The following is a 24,032-nucleotide window of genomic DNA, read 5'->3' on the forward strand; positions in this document are numbered from 1 at the left end:
GAAATCGTTGGGTTCAGGATTGTTTGCAGTGCTGATGGTTGCTTGTTGTTGAGAAGAGGGTTGCTGTTGAGATGGTTGTTGTTGCGAAAGTTTGGGTGCTTGTTTTAACGTTTGGGTTGGGACTTTTGGTATGGCACCATGTATATTCCGAGCGCTCTGACGCTGAGGACCAGCCTGTGCTGGTGTTCTTAGAGGCGGAAAATCGTTAGCATATCGCTGCAGAAGGGGGTTGGAGGCGTCGTCCTGCTCGATGCGAAGGTAGGCCTCGCGATACTTGTTGCGGACGATTTCCATCTCCGCGCTAAGCGTCTCGAGGTCTAGCTCCGCCGTGAGCCGGTTGTAACCTCTGGATGGGGGTACAGTGCCTTCCTGTTGTAAGGAAGAGAACTGGTTGGCAGTAGTGGTGGCAGTAGTGGTGGTTGTAGTGGTGGTGGTGGTGGTGGCAACGCTTGTCGAGGTCGTCGTCCGAGGACGAAGCGACCGGGTGGAGCTGACTGACCTTACAGATGAAGGCATGACAAATGGGGGAGGATGCAAGTCTAGCGATCGGAGGGCACCTCAGCCTCAAGGTGTTCTGGGGGGTAAACCCCAGGGATAAAGGTGGCTTGTCCACCCCTCCGTGCTTTTCCGGCGTTAGACAGTGACTATACTACCTGATGGGTGCAGTTTACCCTGCTGCTGGTGGGTCCCTCGTTGAAAGCCTTTTTCGCAGTTAGTTTGGCCCCCTTACTCGCACTTGTTCTTGTAACCGTGTGTGAACACTAGGTAGAGTTCGGGGCGAGCGAACTCGCTCGAGCCCAGGGCCAGAGTATTCCTCTGAAACCCCGCAATCCGTCTACCTTTTTGGTTTACACGGCCAAGCGTCGTTGGTTTTTCACTCTGGTTCCAAACTAATAGCTTAGGGCTAACCGTGCGCCGCTTCTTCAGCACTTGGTGCTCTCAGGCTTCTCGCTGTTCGTCGGTAAGAGTGGGGTGTGCTAGCAGTGACCTTACTCTTCGACGTCCGGGACGAGAATGTGATACCGAGGTTTGGAACCACCAGCTTTTATAGAACTTGTCGCATGTGACGTATGCGGCAGCTGGGAATTCCAAAGCCTCGGCGGGAGGAGCCTCTGACTCGCGTCAGAGTAGAGAAGGCGGGGCGATGCACATCGAGAACGTAGGCCTCGATGACACTAGGAGGATATCTAAGAAGCCGTCTTTTCCAAGGTAGCTACTTATTTCTGCAAACCAGTTACGTATCTGTTCTTCCGATACTTTAGAACGTTGTTTAGTCAAATTTTGGGACATCCTTAGACTTATATTGGGGTGCCTTCTCATAAATCTGTCATACCAATCCCTACCAGGCCGGTTGTTGTGAAAAGGATTTGGGCGCTGCAGATCATCCAGTATTCCTTTTACGCTATTTAAAAGCTGCTCTTTTGTAACGGGAAATCCTTTCCTTGCTGAGTTAAGTATCCATTCTTCTAAAAATTGCTCTTCATCTTTAGACAAAATTGCCTGAGTCCCAACTGATCCAGTATGTTTGTTATTTCGTTTATCAGAAAGAGTTTGTCTGGGTATGTTAAATTGTTTAGCAGCAGCTGTTATGGACATTCCTGCTTCAATGGCATCAACAGCTTGTTTATTATCTTCTTGAGTATAAGGCTTTGTCTTTTTGGGCTTCATTATGCTAAAAAAAAATAGCTAAGTACTTACTTAACTACTGAAGACCTAATTTATTGTTTAGTTAATATTAGTTAATTAAAACTAAACTGAAAGAAGATATAACGAAATTACCGCATAAAAAAGTTGGACAATTTTTAATAAAATACTTACTATATACGTTTTTATCAATTTTGTTAACAACTACTTAAATTTAAAAACTTTATGACTTGATAAAATTGGTCTGTAAGGCAATTCCGGCAATAGCGCCGAAACTACAAAACTTAGTTCTGGGCTATTGGTAATTTCGGCGTTTACTTTTTTTTGTAAGTATAAAACAAAAAATTAAAATACAACTTAAAACATAAAGTTTAAACCTTTGAAACTAACCCGGGGTTAAAATAATATTTGAAACACAATTTTAGAATATAAAAAAATCTATGACATAATGCATGCAACTTTCATTTTTTTAATGTAATTTATAACACGTTAAAAAATAGAAACAGTAATACTTAGAATAAAGCTAACAAAAAGAATGACGAATTTACCTCAAGAAAAAAATTAGATACTTTTTTATTAAACTTGATAGTTTTTCATATTTTTTGTTGGCAATTGAATTTAAAGAATAAATAATAATACAAATTGTTCTAGCGGGAAATTTCGGCAGTACCGCTGAAATTATCAATATTTTGTTTTAGGCTGTTGGTAATTTCGGCATTCACTTTTTTTTGTAAGTATAAAACAGAAAGTCAAAATATCACCTAAAACAAAAAGCTTAAACCCTTGAGGTTAACTCGAAGGTAAAACAATATTCAAAACACAATTTTAGTATAACAAAAATGTATAGAAAAAATGCATGCAATTTTAATTCTTTTTAGTGAAATGCATAACACGTTAAAGAATAGAAATAGTATTACTTAAAATAAAAATATGACGAAATTACCTCAAGAAAAAAATGTGATATTTTTTTATTAAATTTAATAGTTGTTCATATTTTTTGTTAGCAATAGAATTAAACAAACTTTATGTTAATACAAATTGGTCTAGCAGGAAATTTCGGCAGTACTGCTGAAATTACCAATACTTTCTTTTAGGCTGTTGGTAATTTCGGCATTCACTTTTTTTGTAAGTATAAAACAAAAAACAAAAATACGACTTAAAACACCAAGTCTAAACCTTTGCGGCTAACCTGGAGGAAAAACAATATTTAAAACACAATTTTAATATAAACAAAAATGTATAGAAAAAAATGCTTGCAACTTTAATTTTTTTTAATGCAATTCAAAATACGTCAAAAATTAGGAATAGTATTACTTAGAATAAACCTTACAAAAAGTATGACGAAATTACCTAAAAAAAGAGATATTTTTTTATTAAGCTTAATTATTGTTTTTTATATTTTTTGCTGACAATTGAACTAAATAAATAAATCCTAATATAAACTGGTGTAGCGGTAAATTTCGGCAATACCGCTGAAATTACCAACACTTTATTTTAGGTTGTTGGTAATTTCGGGGTGCTCTGTTTATTGTAAAAACAAAGCCAAAACGTAAAAATACGACTCAAAGCATAAAATTCAAACCTTACAGACTACTCCGAACACAAAATTATATTTTCAAATACAAGTAAAATGCAAGAAAAAAGAATTTTAAAAATCCGTACAGATCACTTACCTTATAAGATCGCAGATTCGTCTTCCACAATGTCTAACACACGAGTAAACTATGATTTTTTAGGCCGGCACGTAGGTATTTATTCCAACCGAAATTATTTAACATTGTTGCCAGATGTATAGGGAATGAGTAGAAATGCCTATATTTTAATTTCTTTTATTGTGAACGTTAATAAATTTAATAATTTGAGAAAACCGCCGAAATAACCCTTACCGCCGAAATTACACTCGTTTACCTTATCTCCCTTTTATTTTTTTAGCGTTTCAACGTAAGTTAACTTTTTCTCTAATAATTTATCAACCACTTAAACGGAGCTGAACCAGTTATCTGCAGTTATATTTCGATTAGAACCAGAGGTCGGTTTACAGAGCTGCAAAAAAGCTTGAGTTGGAACTGATAATTGATTTTCATCTGTTGTTAGTGCTTGACCATTACTACCTCTTCCCGAATAAATATACGCGTTGAATGGCTATGATCAGGGGCGGATGGGCAAGTAAAATTCTACCGGGAGAATAAACGACGGCGGCCCAAAATTTAAATATATATATATATATATATATATATATATATATATATATATATATATATATATATATATATATACACATGGGAGTTTTTTTGATTTTTTTAAACTATAGAAACTTGGAATCTAAAATACAAAGTTTGCTCTAGAAAATTCTATATTAAGATATTTAAGATATATAAATAACAAATTAATGTGTTATAAACTATAGGTGAATGAAGTATCATTTTACATATATAGCTATCACTAAATGGTTACCTATTATTTATTATATTAATACATTAACCCTGCTGTCCCGTTCGAGTCAACTACACAAATGTACTGTTCGGGTCAATATGACCCAACTATGGTTTACGCTCCTTAATCGAAATAAAATAAGCCAATCGTGATAAATAAAACTTTATTATCAAGAAATTATGGTTAGTTAAACAAAAATTATGTTGTTAATGTAAATTAAACCTTATTAACAAAAATAAAAGGCATTTTTTCTTTCAAAAAGCCTAGTAGCAAATATCTACAAAAATTTAATTTAGTTTACAACTGGGACAGTAATAAAAAGAGTGGATTTGACAAATATGTTTGTGATGTATACAACATAATAATTAGTCTTGTTATCGTTTTTAGGGCAAGTTTACAGCGTGTTCGTTTACTTATTTCTGCTCGTGTTTTTTTACCAGTTAGTGGGAGCCTTTAGTTATTGGTATATTTTTTCTGGAAATGATGACTGATTTCATTAGTTTTTTCCCAATTCCTCAAGAAAAATTCGCCGTTTTCCCAATTTATTGTTATTCCATTGGATATTTATTGATGCCCATAACACGAACCCGTTGTAGGCAGAAATGTCCAGCAGAGTAGAAAAAACAATCATTGGCCAGCGATTTATCTCTTCTCACATATGTATACGTGCCAACAAGCTAATTTAGAGTATCCTCTGCTCCCTTATTGGAATTGTAATCTAAAATTATTTGGAGCTTTTTCATTTGATAAAAGTGATGCATGATGCATCGTTTCATGATGCAAAGTACTCATAAGAACAACATTTCTATTATTTTTAGGAGTATTGTCAACAATAGTGGTATCTTGCATGAAGCAAAAACGACGAGCTATGAACTTCTTTATTCACGATTTTTGTTGAAAGCTCCGGTTTATTTTACTTATAATCCCGGGCATTGTATCTACGTTGTTTTGGAAGAAATTTTCCTAAATTTTACGATGTAAAAAAGTTATTACACGTAATGTTGTGGCCTTCCAAATCACTACTCAAGTCACACATCATACGCATTCCTGTATAGATCTGCAATTTTAGAGCATAAGAAGTTTTACTGTTCATAATTACAAAAAAACCCAAACTTTTGTGCCATATTTCGCTGGCTTGCTTTTAATGTACCATTTGAAGGGAGAGCGGCCTTTAAAGGCAACTAGTTACTTGTCGATGGTAAGATTTTCATCAGAGTTAAAAAATTTTGGTACATTTTCTACCTGTTTCATAAATTTCACGTATTGCAGCAAGTTTATCAAAACGTCTCCTATCCTGTCTAGTAGTTTTGTTATCAAAACGTATTGCTTGCAAACTTTTTGTAAATATATCAAGTGACATTGTTAATTGAAATATACTACGACCCGTTTCTTCATTCCACAAACTTTTAGTTGATTCACCATGGGACTTATAAACTCGAGCTAAAAATAAAAGACCAATGCTTGGAAAGCAACAACTTTATTCATGTTTTTCAGTTGGTTCCAAAGACATGCTGTCCGTCCATGTTGGTCATGGTTTGCAACTTCGTCCAGCTATACTACACTTTATTTTACAAATTTTAGCATGCAGAAAATGTTTTTATTTACAGACGTATCCGGCTAACAAACACACACGTACTTCCAATATAGAATACTGCCAACTAAACACACATACACAGGTAATTTTTAACGGTTTAAATACGCGGGTCACATTGACCAGAACGTACCCTAGGTAACAATTTCATTTGTATCAAAAAAATCAGGGAGTTGATTGTTTATCTCATATGCAATTAAAAGACCTCATATTAGGTGATAAAGTCACGAAACACCAAATCGTTACGCCGCGTAATAATTTGTAAAATAAGAAATAAATTATTTTTTGGGTCAAATAGACCCGAACAGGACAGCAGGGTTAAAGCGTCCTTCATTAATTTGGTTGTTTGACCCAAACGATTAATAATTTCATCATTGTTGATATCGCTCAGTATATCATTTTCAATATTCATCAGCATGAACGACTCGAGTCTATTATCAGACAAGGAGTTTCTTAATCTATTTTTAATAAATTTTAAAGTTGAAAACGATCGTTCACATGCCACTTGCGAGATGGGCAATGAAAGTATATATTGATAAGCCAATACCAGCGTGGAATAAGCCCCCTTAAACAAATTATATTTTAAAATTGAACCGTAGCAACAAATGACACAGTTCTGACATTTGTTAGATTCGATGCACACCCTTGATTTTGTACTCTGTTTTGTTATACAGTCATCTTCATCTACATCTGACTGTGCAGAAGAAGAGTCGTCTAACCCCACATCAAGTCTAGCATAATTTATTTCATATGAATCTTCAATTGTTAATTTAATATGTTTCCAGTTGCTTGCAAAGCTTGCTAACTCTTCTTTCAACTTTGCAGGAGTTGCAGAAGAATCAAACTGTATTAATTTTTCTGACAATATTTTTAGAGAATTCTCAGGTAGCTCACCTTTGGCGATTTCTTCAAAATTATTTGGATCTAAAATGTTCAGATCCCTACATAATTCAGCGTTGTTTGCAAATCTTCTACTGATTGATTCTACTGCAGTATCCGCAATAACGTTAAAAAAAAAACAATTCTAAAATTTTCTTTTGGGCTTACTGGGATTTCATCAGAAGTTTTCTCATCAAAGAATTTCTTTTTCTTTTTTGATCGAAACTCGGGCAATTGTTCTTCAATAAAAAATTCGAATCTCTCCTTTCAAAAGAGAGTTTAGCCCACCCTACAAATTTATCTCCAGATGCTTCAATGTCTGGAAAATTTCGTTGCATTTTTTTTAAACTCAGTATAGAATCATTAATCATAAAGTTACATTTTAATAAATCTAACCCTGTTGTCTGAATATATCTTGATATAGGGCCTGTTATAGAGAACAGTTTTAAGAATATGTGCCCAATGAAAATATTTTCGTATTTCAGTAATTGTGCTTTGTAATTTGCAGCAGTCGCTCTTGCATCTGGCTAAATTTTTTGTGAATTTTCAATTGTATTAAGAATGTCAATTAAATCAACGTACAGTGCTTTATTAGGTTCATTAAAATTACCAAAAATTTTACTGAGCGCTGCTTCCTTTGACCACCAACGAGTTTCTCCTATCAACTGAAGTTTCTGTGATCTAGCATTGTTGCCAATGTCCAACCAGTAACCCATGCGTTGATGAGATTCTTTAAAAAATGCTGCTATACAATTCAATAATGAAAAAAATGATGCGGCCTTAATGTGGGATTTAAAAATGTCTGTCAGAACAAGATTTAAAATATGCGCATAACACCAAACATGAACATAATTTGAATTTTCCTGGACCATGAAACTGGAGAATCCCGAATATCTCCCTTGCATATTAGCCGCCCCATCAGTAGAGTCAGCAATACAATTTTTTTCATCCAAACCATTTTTTACCAGTATGTCATGAATCATGGTATGAAATCCCTTCCCTGTTGAATTGTGACAAGGAACAACTGCAAGAAGGCGTTCGTGAATTGTTCCGTTGTAAACATACCTGAAATAAAATAAAATAAGCAAAGGTGAAGATTTTATTATACTTACAATTTAACATACCTTGTTACAACTGAACATTGGTCTGTTACTGAAATATCTTGAGTGCTGTCTATTTCTATAGAGAACATAGTGGCAGTCTGTATCTCTGAAGAAATCTTCTTTAGAATAATTTCTGTGATTATGACAATGATTGAATTTACAGTAGTTTTTGACAAAAATGTGTAGAAATTTCCAGCTCGACGTTTGATTTTTCTATTGTGATAACTTTTGCTTTTTTTAACAATGGCGTCCAAATGTTTCTTCAAAATAACATCAAATTTCGATAAAAGTAAGATTATTTCCAAAAAATTACCATGATCTAGGTTTTCATTTTCTAGATTGTATGCAGCTTCATTTGCTGTGCCCCGATAAGAAAGTCTTCGTTTGCCAATTAGTTTTATAACTTCAATAATAACATCCAAAACGTGCCGATTGCTTGCAACTTTTTTATTTCTCATTTCAACAACGTTTCCAAAAAGTATTTTTTCAATTGTTTGATTTTTAATATACATGAAATATGTTTCGCAGTTTTTTCCATGACTGATTGAACTTTCATGCTCATTTATTCGCTGATATACATGTTTCCAATCAGACATACCTCTTGCAAAAGCAGAACTTTGATCTTTATTACTCTCAACTGAATAAGCAAGACAAATTGTGCAGAAAAGTGCCTTTCTTTCTTCACTATAGCTCAACCATTTCCTATTTGTTTTATTATTACGCGTAAACGCTTTTTCCACATTGAAAGGTACATCTTTTTGTGCGACAGGTACCTTTGGATGGAATTCAAAAAATAGCTGTAATTTATTGGGATCGGGACGGTCGAAGAAATTGCCAGATTCTGTCTCTTCCGGCTGTCCCAGCTTTAGTAGCGCCTCTTCGTCTTTAAGTGCCTTTTTTACATTAGCTTCACTATCGCTTTCATCACTTGTCTCTATGTCGTCGTCCGAGTCCTCTGACAGCTTTAACTCAGTTTCAAATTTAGTTTCTGAAACCGGTAAATTTTCTTCGGATTTTTGCTCTTGCTCTTGTTTTTCCGTGTTAATATCACTTTCTACCCCTGAAGTTGAAGGAACAGAATAACTATTGAGCAAATTATCCAAAGAGTGACATTTTTTTGCTATTTCACATCTTTTTTTCTTCTCCCTTTCTAGTTTTTTTTCTTGTCCTCCTTTTCGTTTTGGTGGCATTGGTATTTGATTTTTTATTCACTTAGTATATTGGTTCTGACGGCTATCATACAAGCAGTTTTCGTTCTAACGTAACAAATTTCATAATTATTGAACAGCTAGAATAGGCGCTTTTTGAGCATGTTTATACAGAGTATTTCATAACTATACCTACAAACCTTTAAACGTGGTAGGAGACATCACAACCAACATTCTTGCTTTATAAACAAACGCCCAAAAACGATTTGTTTGCGAATTAGACGTAAAAAAACACTTGAAAGCAATAGATTTTTACAAATTTTATAGTTTTTTACAGAACTTAACAATACTACAAAACACTAAAAGTAAGTAAATTTTTTGTTTGGGAAAGAAGATGAAACAGAGTGTACGAGAATTTATTTTAATCGAATGATTTAAACAGAAAGCTTGCACCTGCCTAATTTATTAATGTGTTTATTTAAAAAAAATACGAACTTTTAGTACAGAATAACACCTTGTACTGTTTATCCGCGACTTTCCGGACACGGTGTATAGTGTTGAAACACCCTGTATAGTAAAAATTATTTTAAATAATTATTTCCTACCTTAAACTTCCACTCTAATAAATCGGCTTAAGTAATATAACGTTATTGGTTAATTTAGAAGTAGGTAAATGTTTATTATTATCCTTCTACGCCACTATTCAACTAATCCCGAAGTAAAAGCGCACGTCACATAATAATTCGTGTCTTTCGGAACCGGAACTAAGTGATAAGGCGTTAGTTAATCCAAAAGATTTCTGGCGACGCGACGGACGTAGAATTTGCAAACTCGCACAACCGCTGTCTCAAATAACGACAGTCGTCGACAGTAATAAACAAACTGTAAAACGAAAAATAATCCTTAGGGTCTCAAGGTCAAGGGGCTTCCTTTACTAAGAAAACAATAACTACGATGACTGATACAAACTGTAAGCCGGGAGTGCATATTGTCCGCAGATGTTTTTAACATAGGCCAGTGCCAGACACACATTGTGTTTAAGTTTATTTTCGTGTTTCTTGCTGGGTAAATTTTAATACAATAATAGCTTACAAAAATAGCAGGTAGCATTTAGCAGGTATACGCTGTTTGAGGGAGCTTAGAAAATAACATAATAAAGAACAGCGCTGGACCAGTCTTTAAAGAAAGTATACATCCTGTTTACTTTTGTTGAACATAATTTTTGGTTCTTTTCTTACTTTTATAGTCTAGTCTAGGTATTTGCTAGGTCTAGGTGCAACCGTATCAGTATTTTTACATCGATTTATAAAAATCAAGATTCATGCAGTTGAAAAATTAAGGGTTTAGGTCCGCGCGTGGCAGCCCACAAACGACGGCCCACCGGGAAAATTCCCGGTATCCCGGTGGGCCCATCCGCCCCTGGCTATGATGTACGAGTTTCACATAAGGCCATAATTTTGATGCCATATTTATTAGGCTTCTTTGGCATATATAATTTTTCACTTCAATAGTTGAATTGCTAGGAGTGGTTCCTGAGATACAATCGATCGCAGTAATTCTCCATGCGGAGTAACATTACAATCTGTTCATTGATAGAACCATGAATAACTTAATTATAACCTAATCTAACTACATTTTTCTAAGGTAAAGTCTTACTCAGCAGTATGTCTTTAGTTTATATCAGCATATCGCCTATTTATATTACAATTAACTTGTACTCTACCGCACTATGTGCACTACACTTGCTCATATGGTTTAGTTCTTTTGAGTCGTTTGGTCTGGTTCGTGTTGTGAAGTAGCTGGAGAGTCTCAACATTCACGTAACGATGGAGCCTGTCTTCGTGGTTCCGGGCAAGTTTAGCGATAGTCTGTCTAACGGTATCCAAGTTCAAGCAACGAATACATTTTTTATTATCTGAATCCAAGTTCTTGTCTTTTCTTTTTAATGTGCTCATGGGGAATTTGCAATATCGTCTGAATTCTCTGAGCCTGTTTTTTTTAAATTATTTCCGGTTAAGCAGAAAACAATGTGATGAAGTACATAATGTAATAGAAAGCTGTATTTATTCAGATGGTTGTAACGCCCACAAACCAATAGGAACTAAAGAAAAAGTAGCTATTTGTTTAAGATAATATTTTTATTAATTTTAAGTTTTGTTAAGAAAAACAGAAATATCCATTTAGATTCATAATTATACACTGTATAATTTTCAACAAAATTTCGAATATTACCGGTATTGGCAAGTTGGGGAGATTTTGTCTCGGCAGACAACCTGTGGGTGAGTGTAGAGTCCGTTTCATGAGCATTTTTCAGTGCGTCACAAATGATAGAAAAAAAAGGTAACTCCGTGATAATACACATTTATGACATTTATTCTAACATTTCATTTTAGTTAAATCTGACAGTTATTTGCAATTTGGCATAAAAACAAATCAATTGTGTTTATTGCATTAATAAAATGGTATTTTCTTTGATTTGCATAGTCTTATAAATTGTACAGATTATATTCGTAGATATATTATATAATTCGTAAATAATTTTTTCTTCGATTACAGCGCCGACAACTAGAATAACTAGAATAAATGTTATAAATGTCTGTAATCACAGACGTGCCTTTTTTGTCACATACAATTTAATGCGTTAGAAAGAAATCGAAAAACTGTGACGCACTGAAAAATGCTCATGAAAAGGACTTTAGTAGATAAATTGCTGCTTCTAGAGTCGTAAGTATTCGAGCATAAATAAGAGCTGTTGGTAATAAGAGTTGGAGGATAACTATAATGTTAATGCTTAGTAGACTAGCTACTGTGACTTGAACTTGGTGATGGAAGAGGTGTGGACGAGTAAGGGGCCTGCGGAATATGCACGTTAACATATACGTCTGGAAAAGTTCTTTGTTCAGTATGAGTATAATTTTGTTGACTCGGATCCTGAATTTCACGATATCATTTCCTACACGATGTTGAAAGTCAGGGGGCATTGTTTTTGGTTATTTGATACATAGACATATAAAAATGATAGAGATCATCATCCAAAGGTTTCTGTACTGCCCTTTAAACTGCTCTTTCTTCTGCTCTTTTTTCCTACATATCTACTTACTACATATTTTTTCCTACTTCCTACATATCGTCATTTTTATGTTTCTTATTTTTAGCCACAGGTCTCGTTGTGATTGACCGGTCTTCAGTTGCAGATACCTTACGTTTGGCATTTCCTTTTTCGTTGTTTTTTGCATAACTATACCAGGCGTAGACGGCTCATTGACAATGTCATTTTTAAAATTTTTGATTTCTTCGTAATCATGTCTAACGTCGCTGGCTAACTCTTCACTCTCAAAAATTTCACTTTCCCGATCAACTTTGGAGTCTTTTTGTTGTGGGTTTTCATCTTTACTATCTACCTGAACCTTCACGTGGTCTGTTTGACATATATGGAATCAAAAAAATTCATTTGTTTTTGAAATTTCCATTGTTTTATGGTGACAGCATCAGCTCCGCTTTTTAGCACTTTTTGTGTCTTCGCACTGCATCGTGGAGGCAGTTACGTAGCTTTATCCAAAGTGTTTTCTCCACATTTCCTGAAAAAGTTTTATTTTTAAATAAATTTAGGCGTAAAGAGGATAAAAGACCAATGCAATATTGCATGATGCGTCGTAACATAGATGTAACTTTTTTGTAAGTATATAATTTCTGGGAATAGTGTCAACCAAAAAGGTCTTGTGCCGTGTTCTGTTACAGATGGTGTGTTAAACAAAATTGATTCATTAACACTTTGGCCGCCGTGTGTATCCAAAAGTATACACACGCGAGGGTCAAAATCGCTGCGTGTATACTTTTAGATACACATGCAAAGTTTTGGTTGGAGCCATGTGTATATTCAAAGAGCTCAATATATATGTATTTCTAATGGGTAGTTAACTGACGTGGCTGCAGGCTACCTAAAAATATACTTAGCAGCAGGAAATTAAAAAGTTTACTTTTTTTATTACGATTTGTTTACCTGTTACCGTTTTATACTATTTATCACATATAGTATAGAAGAAGAAGAAGAAGAAGTAACGCGGCAACCTTGATTATTCAAATGGCAAATAATAACTAAAAATAAGCTATTTATTACAAAAGTTTTACGAACAATTAAAAAAAGTTAACAAAAAATTTTACATAATAAAAGAAAGAAAAAAATAAAAAAACATTATTTTCTATTAGAAATATGATTGTCAAAAAAGCATTCCAGACACATAAAATGTTCCTCACAAGTTTCACATTTGGTTTTAACTTGTCTTGAATTTTTTGTTGCGTATACTCGCCCATTGGCATCCTTATATTTTTTGTAGCATATAGCACAACGTCCTTTTTTTTCGGTTGGGATCAATCTGTGTTTTAGTTGATCTTGCAGTTGAAAATCTAAAGGATTTTCTTTTTTTCCGAAAGCAAGCATTTTCAAACATAAACTTTCTCGTAATTCTGTTATTTGTTTTTTATCTACTTTGTTATTGTTTTTATTGAATAAATAACAAGCATTTACGACACAAGTTCCAGTAATTAATTCTACTGCAACTTTACGGTACCATTTAAGACTTCGTCTTACAGAAGTTGAATATGACGACATCTGGTCAGATAAATCAATAAACGTTTTTGCTTTGTTATAATCAACAACTGCCTTGGGTTTAAATTTATTTATTCTGCCCGGAACTTCAACTAGCGTTTCATCATGTTTTGTTGTGAGCATCAACACGTCCCGTTTATCTTTCCATTTGAATAAAACTATGCCATCTTTCTCTCTGCCTATAATTTCGCCTTTTTTCAATTTTGTTGACAAAATTTCTTTTGGAATCCCTTTCCTATTTTTTCTGAGTGTCCCGACAAGATGGGTTTTTCTTTCAAGTAATTTTTGGGCTAACTCGGTGCTGGTATACCAGTTATCGGTATACAGAGTCATGCCTTTATCAAGACACTTACCCATAAGTTCAAAAACAATCTTCGTGGCTACCAGCATGTCATTTGATTTTTCTGTTCCGCAATATATTTTACAATGGTAAGTATACCCTCCAGGGAGACATAGTTTGAAAAGCTTAATTCCAAATTTATGCCTTTTTCCTTTGACATATTGTCGAAAAATTAAGCGCCCTCGGAAGGGTACCATTGTTTCGTCTATACAGACATTTTCGTCAGGAAAGATAACTTGCTTGAACTTCTTATTTAGGGAGTCAACCAGGAATCGAATTTTGCCCAGTCGGTCTCCTTCTTCGCAGTGTTCATTGTTAGCGAAATGCCACATTCTTAGAATATTTTCAAAGCGGTTTCGAGACATTCGGTTTGCCGCTTCAGACCAATAAATTTCAGAACGTTTCCAATAATCTGTGATTTTCGGTTTTTTGTCTAAACCCATCCATAGCAGAAAACCCAAGAAACAATACATTTCTTCGCACGTCACGTTGGTCCATTTACTTAGTCTAGAGGACGGCATGAGAGTCTCTTCCGTAATGGCTTTTATTATGGCTTGTTCCGCGTATAAATTGGTTTCGGTTACTAAGGTATTTATTAGCTCGTCATCAAGAAATAATTTATAGTAAGCAAATATATCTTCACCTTTCATATCTTGTACTTCTTTCACCAGACCAATGTCCCCATCAAAATCAAAGTCTTTGGGATCTCCAACAACTACGCCCCAATCCGACACAACATCTTGCTCTTCCTCATTTGACGACTCATTTATTTCAGAATCCTCAGATTCTGAAACAAAAAAAACATGGTTAGGAAAGTTTTACGCTAGGTAGTTCATATTCCTTGTGTTATTGTTAGTCGGAAAAAAATTGCAGATATCTTTGACGATTCATTCATACCGCAATAATAATAAAAAACTCATAATAACTATTATTATGAGTTTTTTAATATTTGATACTAAATTTTTATTACCTATTGAGAAACAATCTTGAGTTTCGTTTTGATGTTCTAACTTTGGTAAATAATAAAATTCCCCGAGTGATGATTTGAAACAATCGGTAAATAAAATGTCAAATTTTATACAATATATATACAAAAGAAAAAAATTACTAACCTTCAAGTTCCAGCTTCTCAATCCTACGTCTTTTTTTTCTGGGTTCGTTGAAAGTCAGTACACTACTGCCAGTACTCGAACTCTCTTGTTGGTACACAGGGTCATTATCTGAGTCGTTGTAATATGGATCCTCGGTATCATCGCTCATATTGTCATCCCATAAACTCTGCAATCTCCGTTGTTCTTTCTCGTAAGACATTATGCACAATAATTAATGTAAAAGCACGTTGCGAATGTTTCTTTACAACTGACGATCTCTCTCGTGTTCCAGAATTACTGGTCATCAACGTTTTCGTCAAGGTTACACGTGGGAAGTCCCTTCCTACGTGGGAAGTCCCTTCCTAAATGTGTATACAAAAGTATACACGTGGCGCACAGAGACATTTTCCATTCTCTAGGCCGCGTGTATATTTTTGGCACACACACCAAACACACATGCGCACTAATATTTTTTGTCAAAAATGTTGTTTACTATGTTAATTAAGTAATTTAGAGATAGTTTAAAGAAAAAAAAAGTCGTGGCCCAACGGAACCCTCCACTAGTTTGGCGTGGCGGCCAAAGTGTTAAAAGAGTTGGTGGATAGCCATTGACTAGGAAAAATTGGTATAAGAGTTTAAGATTTTTTTTTGCTGCAGCAATATGTCTGAAATTTGTATGATCCTACATTATTTCATTTGTACTACTAAATTTAATTTTATATAGTGTTTGTGGTAGGGCATATACTTTAAGAACCTTCCATAGATTTTCCATACCAGGTTTTCAGATTTAGGCCAGAATGTACCAATCTACTAAGATTTTGTTCTCATTTGAACGTATCACTTGGTATCTAAAAAGGGGACTTGGACATAGAATTTGATTCATGTTCCACCTTAATAGTGAACTAAATGTGTGGGTCATAGCTATTCAATACAAAAAGTACGAGCTGAGTACGAGTGTTTTCATTAATTTCCTTGGCCTCTATAAAATAAATCTTATTTTTTATTATAATATTTTTAAGTTTTTGTTGTTTTTGGTAAGGACATTTTTAGAAACCGAAACATGATCATTACTCTTGCAATGAATGCAACTACTGCAATGTACTTTCGCATGAGTGATTTTTATCTTTATTGACTCCACAATGAATACAAAAGGTTTAAGAACTTTACATTGTTTTGAAATGTGGCCGTATCTTAAACTTCTGTAACACTGCGTAACCGTACCTACAAATTGTTCTACTGGACAAATACCACGATTGATAATAACATACTGAGGCAGTATATTACCTTCAAAAGATACAATAAGTTTGTTTTGTAACATACTCCATTGTACCATTTTTTCAATTCTATGCATTGGTTTAATATTCAAGATACGTTAAGGGGATTTAATATTTTCCTGTAAACATACATTGTCAAATTGAGTAACAATGCCTCCAATTAAAACCCTTGCTCTCTAATAAATGACCCGGAATACAGGCTGTTAAATTTTCTTCCTTTAATTTAATATTATGTATAAAATTATTTGTGTCCTGTATAGAAGCTCCTGATATCTTAATTCTATTCCTACCAATTCCTAGTTTCTTATACAAAATATGACCTATCGAAATCGGATGGAAACGACCAAGATAGGTGTTATTGATTCTTTCAAAATAAACAAAAATATTTTCCAAATTATACTTAGCTGAATGTATGTTAAATACTCTATTGGGCACCACTTTTTCTTCCATACCTTCAGATGACCTAACAATTTTTTTAGAGGCAGTTAAAGTGTTTTCGAGTCTACATCATCCAGTATAGGAGACAATAACACATTAGTAAGCCCTATGCCAGTTTTTTTTATAAACGATACAGCATAAATCCAGTTAAATATAGTTAAAGTAGTTAGTAACCAGTTAATATAAATTACGCGGTAACTGCTTTAAAAGCAACTAAAATAAACTTTAAAAATCAGAGAGCTTTAAATTGCGTGTCTACACTTTGACAGTTATTTAACGTACCTAAATTTGTAAATCATCCTTACAATTCATTGTTCCTGAATGGTAATAATTTTGGCAGAACTGCTCGCGAATTTTTTTTTTAATTCAATGGCAGTCGTGTTTACATTATTTCAATTTTGCTGTCTAACACTACAAAAAAAATTAATACAGTATTGAGACGTCGAGTTTTCAAAGATTTGAAGTTTTGTTTTGAAAGATTTCCTCATAATTTTAACAAACTGTTAATATTTATTCTCCAATGTGTAATAAATTTTTTCTTCAAACGTCAAATAATGATGACATTACTTATCTAACTTGATCCTGTCAAAGTTTGATGTCTCCGCCGGCAGCAGTTTTTTTCCCATTTCTTTACGGCGGAGGGAAAAATGTTGTCATGGCAACAATATGAAACATGTCACAAAGCAACAATACAAATGGGCCATGTTAAACAAAAAGCAAGCAACCCTCAATTTGTAAATTAAGAGAAAATTAACTTTTTATGTTTTTCTAAATATTTAATTTTCCGTCATATTTTTTTAAACGATAACTTCACTAATCAATAGTTTAATTTTAGAGCAATTTTATCATAGTAGTATCAAAATTATCCTAATAAATTTTTACAAAAAAAATAGCCATATTGAGGGTTGGTTTCTTTTTGCTGTTGGAAATATATCTAATAAAATGCAATCTGCAAAATCCAACCAACCCACAAAATCCATGAATAAAACCGAATAATTTCAGTCAACTCAGTAATACCATACAGTAGAATTTCTACTATTAAACATAATATCAATACAAATAAAAAATATGCGATAATCAGTCAAAACAACAAACCATAATATTTAAAAAGTAAGATAAACATAGCCTTAATCCTAAAACTTACAATTTTCTGCAATTTCGCGAGCCGCTTAAATTATTTTAACATTTCTTGATTTAAACATATTTTTCGCATTAAAGATTCAAAGATTTCTTCATAATATAATAGATATAACACAACAAATATTTTAATATTTAAGCACTAACTAACATTGGTCAGTACCTACACGTAAAAACAAAAAGATGCAACATTCCAGGAACCGTAATCGGCATAACAATATCAACCCATTTGGCTGGTACTTTTCAACAGTGCAATGTAATAATATGTTCAGTCACACAAACAATCCAAGTGGGTTGGTTGTCTTATACGAAATCTTAAGTGAAGTATTATTAAACAGAAATAATTTGGAGTAGTATTTTTCATGGTTTAATATTTAGAATGGCTTGGTTGCTTTTTACACAATGTAGAATACACATTTTTAAATCGATATGTGACATTATCTTGTTTTCCTCAAAAATGTGGGTTGGTTGCTTTTTGCATAAAAAGGCCCAAATGTCATTAACAACAATTAAACATCATTTTTATTTATAGTAATATTAAAAGTACAATTAGTTAATGAGGCATTTTCAAAATTGAAACCGTGCAAAAATGTTCCCGACTCTTGATACGCATTGGTAATTGTTGATGATACTGATGGTCGAGCACAACTTTCAGCAATCATTCCCGATGTTGGCGAATCATGAGGGTTTAAAATTTTTTGAGCATTATCGTTCTTATTTCTTATTGAATCCTCTATATATCCTTCGGCAACCGTGCTTGATTTCCAGCCCCCATGTCGTTTGAGGCATTCTAGATTTCCGCCTCCATCAATTATTTTAATTTCTAACATCTAGACGACTTTGATAGTTGTCACAGTTAATTTCGAGTAAAAATAGCGTATGAATTGTACTATTTATGGTTGAAAATTGCTACGTTTGAAGAAAAAATAGTATACTTTATTCGGCAAAGAAGCGACTTTTCTTGACTTGCTCTCTATTACGCGCCTCACTTCGTTCGGCGCGTAATATCGGGCGCGTCAAGAAAAGTCATGCTTCTCCGCCTCATAAAGTAATATACTATTAATCCATTTGTTACCTCTTTACCGTCTTTTCTAAATACTCTGATACCTTTTAACAATGCAAGCGCTTCCTCGAAACATCTATTTGAAATTGAGATCCATCAAACAAATTCTTACATCTATTTTGATTCCTCAGGGAAAATTAATTTAATAAATCAAAAAGTTTATCAAAAACTTCTATCGCCTCTATCGTCCTGCAGCCTTTGCTGAAAGTCCATTCAGTGATATGTATGTATTCATTCCACAAGATACTGGCTGAATAAAAATTTGTGCAGCTAAAGCCACCTTTATTATTTGAATACTTGTGGGATTGATGTGAATCTGTAAGTTTAGGTACACACATATAGAATTATTTTTTATCTTGGTGATAAAAGCTGCTAATGAACACCCAAGATTTTATTTACCTTTAAAATTAAAAAGGTGTTTAATACAATTATTTTTAGTTGCTTTAATCGAGTGACATGGTCAAAAATATAAATAAGCTGTTTTCCATTCAATTTAAATTCGGGACTGTCAGGAGAAACTCATATGTTTGTTAATTGTACAATATTTTAACCTATGTCACTTACAATGCCACCTACATCACTTAGTTTTAATAAACATTTTTCAATAATAGGTACTAAACTATTTGCTCTTAACGGCATTACAACAAAACAAAAACGCAACAGGTTGTGTCTAAGATGAATAAAGACCTTTGATCATGATCACTAAAACATTTTTACATAAAGAATATCCTTTTGCATCCCCCGCGTCTTCATAGCCGACTATTTCATCATAACCCAGGTCAAAATAAAGATTTGACTTTATAGCCATCTCATCGTTGCAGACTAGGAAGTGCTTATCCTGCTCTAGAATTGGTTTGGTTTTTAGTTATATATATACAAGATATAGCCAAAATACACAAACAACGGAATGAGAGGGAAACAATAGGTTTTCAGAAGCTGTTTCTGAACGGTGAAAAGTATGTGTGGAATGAGAACCAAGACACACTAGAAAAAGCGCAAGTAAGCAAACCTCCAAAAAATGGGAACATATAGAGCAGAAAGCTGTACCGGATGACACAACGAAGACGACAAGCAGAAAAAGATCAAAATCCGAGGAAAAACGATCTGAAAAAGAATGAATTAGCTCCGGAAAGTTATCCAAAACGCCAACAATCGAAAAGTACACACTACTTTGGAACGTGGAACGTCAGGGGGAAAATGGAAAGGAATTGGAAATAATTAATGAGTTTGAGAAGACCCAACTAGTCTTTTGTGTATTAGCTGAAACAAAAAAGAAGGGAAATGGCTGCATAAAGCTACTCAACGATCACGTGATGATTTACACTGGAGTACCAGAAACAAAAACGGCACAATCAGGAGTTGCATGTTTAATAAAAAAGAAGATAGCACAGTACATTGGCAGTTGGGAATTTATATCGGATAGAATATTGGTAACGGAAATAATCCAACCAAAACATGAAAAACTTAGCATAGTGGTAGTATATGGTCCCAGTGAAAACGAGAGAGCAAACATTAAAGATGAATTTTACAACTTATTAGAAGAAACGTTAACCGTGACAAAAGGAAACGTAGTCTTGCTAGGCGGCTTTAATGCAACAGTGGGAATCGGACAATGCGGTAGTTGGGAGATATGGAGAGCAGACTATAACGAAAAATGGGAAGAGATTAATTAGACTCTGAAAATATGAATATGATCATTGCAAATACTTTTTATCAACACAAAGATGTACACAAATTTACACGAGTACAGCCTTCAAGAAATGAAAAAATAATCGATTTAATAATAATACAAAGACACATAGACAAACGATTAGCGATGTAAGAGTGCTGAGAGGTCCAGAAATAGGCACAGATCACTACTTAGTAAGGGCAAAATCACGCAATGTAAAAAATGTAGAAGGCGCAACGGGTCAAACGAATGCAGAGAAAAAATAAAAATAAGTTAAGACAAGAAAAACACGGCTGTTATACCAGTAAAAAGTGGCAGAAGACATATCTAAGTGGGAAACTAGAATGGAGGAACTCAGCCTGGAAAGACTGTGCGATAAATTAAAACGGACAGTATTAGAAGCCGCTAAGCAAACTTCTGTTTCAAAAACACATATCTATCAATAAAATCTACCCAGGTCTATCAAGAATATCAATCACAAAGAATAAAAGTATAAAAATCTAGTAAAAAGAGCAGAGCAAAAAGAATGGTCAGACTTTGGTACAGCAATGGAAACCAATAGCAGGGAAAACCAAAAATTATTCTACAGAACCCTGAAAAACCTCAGAAACCAAAACAGGAAAGTGGCCGTAAACAACCTTTCAAAAGATGGAACCCTCGTATTGGAAGAACAGAAGAAAATAGAAAGATGGAGAGAGCATTTCAATGATTTATTAAATTCCGAATCTACGGCCCAAATTGATGACATAGAGAGAGAGAGGTGCCCGGGGGAAACGAAGAAATCATAGAGGACGAAGTAAAAGCGGCAGGCTGTGACGACATATTCCCTGAAATATAAAATTTCTGCCACCAGCAGGACAAAGCGTATTGGTATATCTGATTAATATGGTATCTAGAATCAAAACAGTACCGCAAGATTGGACAACTTCCATTGTAGTGCCGATATTAAAGAAAGGCGATCCTAAATCCTGTAACAATTATAGAGGTATCTCGCTACTTAGTGTCCCAGGAAAAGTGTACGAAAGAGTACTAGAACAGCGACTTAGAAATTTAGTGGAGGGAGATCTCGAAGAAAATCAGGGCGGATTCAGACCAGGAAGAAGCACCCAAGATTTAATCTTCACATTAAGGCAGATAGTTGAAAAAACCGTTGAAAGAAATGGACAGGTATTTATGGGATTTATCGACCTCGAAAGTGCTTTTGAACGAGTCCCAAGGCAAATCATTTGGAATTCCTTAATCAGGAAAAATGTCCCGGATAATCTAACTAATGCAATTAAAAGTTTTTATGCCGAAAATGCGAAGGTACACGTAAGACAGGGAAATAAGATCTCTGGAGCATTCAGGACAAGAGTTGGAGTACGTCAAGGAGGCATACTAAGCCCATTGTTGTTTATAGCTGTCATGGATGACATAATGAAAGCATGCAAACAAATGACAAAAGCCTATCACATAGGATACAGACTCATGCAAACAGTATCAATACACGCAATGGCGTACGCGAATGACCTCGTTATTATGGCACCTACAGCAAAACAACTGCAAGAAAATTTGGCTATATGGAATAAAGCATTCAGAGACAGAGGACTAATAATAAATGCCAGGAAAAAACAAGTAATGAGTATACCGCATCAACAAGATTTCCAAATCACAATAGACGATGAAACAATTGAACAAGTGTCATGGTTCAAATACTTAGGAGGGTTCATTAACGAAAATGGAAATATTGAAACAGAAGTAGACAGCAGAATAAGAAACACCGAAGACTTTTTCATGCTTTAGGGAAGGCTCTGCTCTATAAGAAGAAAATCACGAGACAGACGAAGTTGAAGGTCTTTAATTCCATCTACGTGCCGACACTAACTTATAGCCGCGAATCATGGATAATAAACCAACGTAATACTTCGAAAATACAGGCTGTGGAGAACAAATACCCAAGGAGAGTACTTGGAGTCTCCCGGAGGGATCGTATCAGAAACGAGGATATCAGAAAGCGCTTGCAAGCAAAAGCAGTTTTTAATAGAGTTGAAGAAAATCAGCTGCGATGGTTTGGCCTCCTGAATGGAATGCCAAATGAGAGACTTCCCAAAATAGTCTGGGAGTGTAAGGCGCAAGGAAAAAGAAAAAGAGACAGACCTCAGCTAACATGGAACAACATCATTGAGAAGGCTTTAACAAAAAGAAATATAGACTTCAGGCAAGCAAAAACTTTGACAAACACTAGAAGAGAATGGAGAAGAACTTATACTGCAGCGCCACGATCGAAGAGTCATAATTTATTTTTAGATTTTAATTAAGCTGTATGTAGTTACTATACAGGGTGTTTCATTGGGAAACGGAAATACTTTAATGGTAAATAGAGGTCACCGAGCCGGTTCTAGATATACTACATTTTTTACCCTACCGACTTTTATAACCTAGTTACAGGGTGTTTTATCGATTTTGCCTATTTCTTTCCTAAGCCATAACTTTAGAATCACCCAGTATATTTTTTTGATATTTGGTACACATATGTCTCATTCAAAACCCAAACGATCGACATACTAACCATAAGAAAAATCCAGGTCCGGATTAACAAAAAATTGTAATTGTGACCTTAAAACAACAATATTCAAATTTTGAAAATCTGTTTGCATATTTCAAAAGAGCACAAAAAAGTAAGTTTAATGGTTCGCTTCAATTTTTCGGCCACATAATATGACTTTAATTTTGAAATTATATTGAATTTTTTAAGAACTCTGACATTAAAAAGCAGTAATTACTAACTTTTAGTTATAAATTATTAAAGTTAATGAATAAATACTCATTTTAAAAATAATCAATACTTATTTACCACATTGGAACGACCCAATTAGTAATCACAAGAAAAATCCAGGTCCGGATTAACAAAAAAAAAATATAAAGTAATTGTGGCCTTGAAACAACACCCTGTATATTGAAATTTTAAAAATTTGGTTGCGTATTTTAAAAGAGCATAAAAAACTGTTTTAAAAGGTGCATGTCAAATTTTTGCTCCGATAATTTAATTACGGCAATTTTGAAATCGTATTGATTAATTCTGTCAAAGTGACACGAAGCTGCCAGAAAAATTAAGAACAATCCCAATGTAATTAGAAAATCGATTCGAAATCTAATAAAACGAGCAAGGAAACGCATCGAACAAAATGGCGGACATTTTGAGCAACTGATAGGCACATCAAAGAAACATGAAACGTAAATCACGTTTCATGGGAATAAAACACTGCTAAACAAATAGACGTCCGGCCATTTATGAAACTCTCCGAAAATAAAAATGTTTTATGAGCATGAATCACACTCGTTTCATTGGGAGGCGGACTTCAAGATTTGTTTACCTGTGGTTTATTTTCATGAAACGTGTTTTACATTTCATGTTTCTTTTGTGTGCGGCTTGCCTTAGCCCGATCGCACATCAAAGAAACATGAAACGTAAATTACGTTTCATGGAAATAAACCACTGCTAAACAAATATACGTCCGGCCATTTATGAAACTCTCCGAAAATAAAAATGTGTCATGAGCATGAATCACACTCGTTTCATTGGTAGCCGGACTTTGAGATTTGTTTAGCAGTGTTTTAGTTTCATGAAACATCTTTT

The 24,032-nt window shown here is 34.3% G+C and overlaps 1 protein-coding gene across 1 annotated transcript; it reads right to left on the reverse strand.

Annotated features, from left to right (window-relative positions):
* Positions 1 to 12,562: 12,562 nt before the first annotated feature.
* LOC126892605 (piggyBac transposable element-derived protein 4-like) lies at positions 12,563 to 15,419 on the reverse strand. The gene is made up of 2 exons (XM_050662173.1): positions 14,857 to 15,419; positions 12,563 to 14,531 (listed from the first exon to the last, which is right to left on the reverse strand). Exons 1-2 carry the CDS (start codon positions 15,053 to 15,055, stop codon positions 12,991 to 12,993), a joined length of 1,740 nt encoding a protein of 579 aa, XP_050518130.1. The 5' UTR covers positions 15,056 to 15,419; the 3' UTR covers positions 12,563 to 12,990.
* Between the last annotated feature and the right edge of the window lie 8,613 nt (positions 15,420 to 24,032).

This window comes from Diabrotica virgifera, chromosome 9 (genome assembly GCF_917563875.1).
Source record: "Diabrotica virgifera virgifera chromosome 9, PGI_DIABVI_V3a".
Taxonomy (NCBI): Eukaryota; Metazoa; Arthropoda; class Insecta; order Coleoptera; family Chrysomelidae; genus Diabrotica; species Diabrotica virgifera.

Coding starts and splice junctions, on each gene's coding strand:
- LOC126892605 (XM_050662173.1), bottom strand. CDS start 15,055: ATGTCTTACGAGAAAGAACAACGGAGATTGCAGAGTTTATGGGATGAC. Junction 14,532..14,856: donor TGAGAAGCTGGAACTTGAAG/GTTAGTAATTTT, acceptor TTTTTGTTTCAG/AATCTGAGGATTCTGAAATA.